This window comes from Osmerus mordax, chromosome 9, assembly GCF_038355195.1.
Source record: "Osmerus mordax isolate fOsmMor3 chromosome 9, fOsmMor3.pri, whole genome shotgun sequence".
Taxonomy (NCBI): Eukaryota; Metazoa; Chordata; class Actinopteri; order Osmeriformes; family Osmeridae; genus Osmerus; species Osmerus mordax.
Genome location: NC_090058.1, coordinates 7,500,664 through 7,503,608, shown reverse-complemented (window position 1 = coordinate 7,503,608; position 2,945 = coordinate 7,500,664). Strand labels below are relative to the sequence as shown.

The 2,945-nt window shown below is 41.6% G+C and overlaps 1 protein-coding gene across 2 annotated transcripts; it reads left to right on the top strand.

Annotated features, from left to right (window-relative positions):
* The first annotated feature begins 210 nt into the window (after positions 1–210).
* Positions 211–1,803, top strand: nkx2.4a (NK2 homeobox 4a). Of its 2 annotated transcripts, XM_067243639.1 has the most exons (3): positions 211–580; positions 1,112–1,569; positions 1,666–1,803. In XM_067243639.1, the coding sequence occupies exons 1-3, from the start codon at positions 211–213 to the stop codon at positions 1,801–1,803; spliced, it is 966 nt and encodes a 321-aa protein (XP_067099740.1). The 2 variants fall into 2 exon arrangements, with proteins under 2 accessions (XP_067099740.1, XP_067099739.1); XM_067243638.1 differs by having other exon boundaries at positions 1,112–1,803.
* The last annotated feature ends 1,142 nt before the right edge of the window (positions 1,804–2,945 follow it).

Sequence of the window (2,945 nt, the reverse complement as noted above, 5' to 3'; positions counted from 1 at the left end):
CGTTGCTCCGCCCCCCATGTTTGTCGTAAACCTGGCTCATGGCTACAATAAACCGAGCTAAGAGCGCCCTGGGCTCGCCTCCTTCTCCAAGGCGATCAATCGGATCTCAGGCGTAGTACAAGCACTCTCTTACGTAGACGATCCAGAAGAAGAGAGCTGATACAACAACACGGTTGATCTGCTCAACAAAATCTACCTGCTTTCTGAACCATGTCGTTGAGCCCAAAGCATACAACGCCTTTCTCAGTGACAGATATTTTGAGTCCTATCGAGGAAACATACAAGAAGTTTGGTGGCATGGACGGAACAGGGAACCTAACCTCTCCATTGGGAGCTTACCGACAGCCCCAGGTGTCTCAGACTGGCATGCAGCAGCACTCCATGGGCCACAATGCTACCGTGTCGACCACCTACCACATGCCACACACTGTCTCCCAGTTTTCGCACAGCGCTATGGGGGGATACTGCAATGGAAGCATTGGCAATATGGGAGACCTCCCGTCGTACCAGGAAACCATGAGAAATAGCGCAGCAGCAACAGGGTGGTATGGCGCCAATACTGATCCAAGATATTCAACAAGTAAGTTGCCTTTTGTATTTTATTTAGTTTTGGGATGTTTTGTGACTCGTCTCAACACAATTGATATAAAAAAGCTTTTTATGGCATACACAAACACTTTAATATGTACTACACTATTCACCATCTCCAAATACCATTTAAGCCTTACTTAATCCTTTACACATTGTTCTGTTTGTGTTAAAACACTTTTTCTTATTTTTGTAATCTAAATATTACTATTGTATTGGATTCGTTTATTATCGTATTGTAATGTATAACAATGTATTACTGTATTTACTTGATTGATTATTATATGTCTATTATAATTATTTTTATTCGTTATATTTCTAACTTTAGCCCAATAATTTTTTTTGCAATAGTCACATTGTAGACCGTACCAATATTTCCTCTCTGAAATTATGATGTTTTTTTATTTATTTTTTTACAATTACGCATGGCACATATTATATGGTCACGCCATTTTAAGAAGACATGTTGGTATATTTGATTTCCTGCTTATTGAATGTGCGTATATGTATGTATATTTTTAAGTTTCTAGATTCATGGGACCTTCCACAGGTATGAACATGACTGGAATGGGGACCCTGACGGGCATGGCGGACGCTTCCAAATCTATGCCACCTCTGCATGCAGCGCCCAGACGAAAACGTCGGGTACTCTTCTCCCAGGCTCAGGTGTACGAGCTGGAAAGGAGATTTAAGCAACAGAAATACCTCTCGGCGCCTGAGCGGGAACACCTGGCGAGTATGATTCACCTGACGCCGACTCAAGTTAAGATTTGGTTTCAGAACCACAGGTACAAGATGAAACGACAGGCCAAGGACAAAGCGGCCCAGCAGCTGCAGCAGGACAGCAACCTTTGTCAGCAACAGCAGTCCCCGAGGCGCGTGGCGGTGCCTGTTCTAGTTAAGGACGGTAAACCGTGTCAGAACGGCTCAAACACGCCAACACCGAACCAGCAGCAGGTGCAACAACAGCAGCAACAACAGGTACAGCAGCAACAGAACGGACCAGGGGTCGTGCTCCCTGCCTCCAGTAATGCCATCAATCAACATCACAGTCAGCAGGTCAACGCCTTGGTTCAGGCCCAAGACCTGGAGGAGATGTCACCTAGCCCCCCCTCACTCCACAGCCAGATAAACATGTCTCAGATTGACACGTCTGCTGTAGACTACACCAATAACATGGTCAGTTCAAACCTCCTTTACGGCAGAACGTGGTAGGACCTACTGCCATTTTTTTCCATTTTTATATGTTAACCTATGGATGGGCCCCTAATGAAACAAGAAATATATCATGTTGATACAAACAACTGTGAGAAAATGGCGCCCTTATTGGCTAAGAGGACAGCGCGCTTTAGGCGCATCAGCTGGTCAGGGCACGTTTTTTTGACATTTCTGAGAGGGAGACTATTTTTGAACATTATGCGAAATGGCTGCCCTTGAAACCGATTATGTCGATTCTGGACCTTTTGTAATCAATGTTATGGACTCCCTCATGATGTTAAAGTAGTCAATGTTGTTGAACAGGAATGCTGCTCCACTTTAGGGAACTGGGGGAAATGGAGGCTAGGTGGGATCAGGTATGCTATGGACTTCTCTCAAGGTACTAACCACCTCCTTTGCGGTGAAAACCTGGTATTTTATGCTATTAATATTGTAAACTAATGTATTCATTTAGACTTAAAGAAAGTAGGAACTGTATATTTGGCTAACACACGAGAATGCGTTTACCTGTATAATACTTGTTTTACGTCGACTTTTTGTTTTCATTCTTTTGTAAGTTAAAACGAACAAATGCGTGATGGCTGCTGTATATGTTTCAAACCAATTGAACGTTAACAATAAATCACTTGAAGTGCGAGCTATTCCTGACGATTTAATTTTTATAAAGACTTGGCTGGAGTACGTTTTCATTATGGTGTGATTGAGACCAAATTGATTTGGAACGCAAGGTCGATGGGGTAGTACCCAGCATTGTTCACATGAGATTTGTTTTGGAGAGGTATCGCAACAAATGTATTCTATAGGTTCACATATGAAAGGGTATTTTCAAGTTTAAAGCAACAACAAAAATATGTGATTTATATCACGACAAGGCTGTTCTGAATACCATTATTAGACTTTTTAATACAACCTTGACACATCCTCTGTATTTATAAAGAATAATTCTGAGATGAAAATTCTGCTTTCATTATAATCAACTGGATTTATAATTATATAATGTAATCCAGTATTATTAAGCGGATTGTTCCCGTGACTTAAAATCATTCCAATTGTGCAAGATTCTTGAAAGTGATTTGTATCCAGTAATTCTCTGGAATACTGCCAATGACTTGCAATTATTATAATAATAGTGTACGTCT

Excerpts from the sequence above, each read along its gene's own strand:
- nkx2.4a (XM_067243638.1), top strand. The coding sequence starts at position 211 with ATGTCGTTGAGCCCAAAGCATACAACGCCTTTCTCAGTGACAGATATT. Across the intron at positions 581-1,111 it reads TGATCCAAGATATTCAACAA|TTTCTAGATTCATGGGACCT; the intron begins GTAAGTTGCCTT and ends TATATTTTTAAG.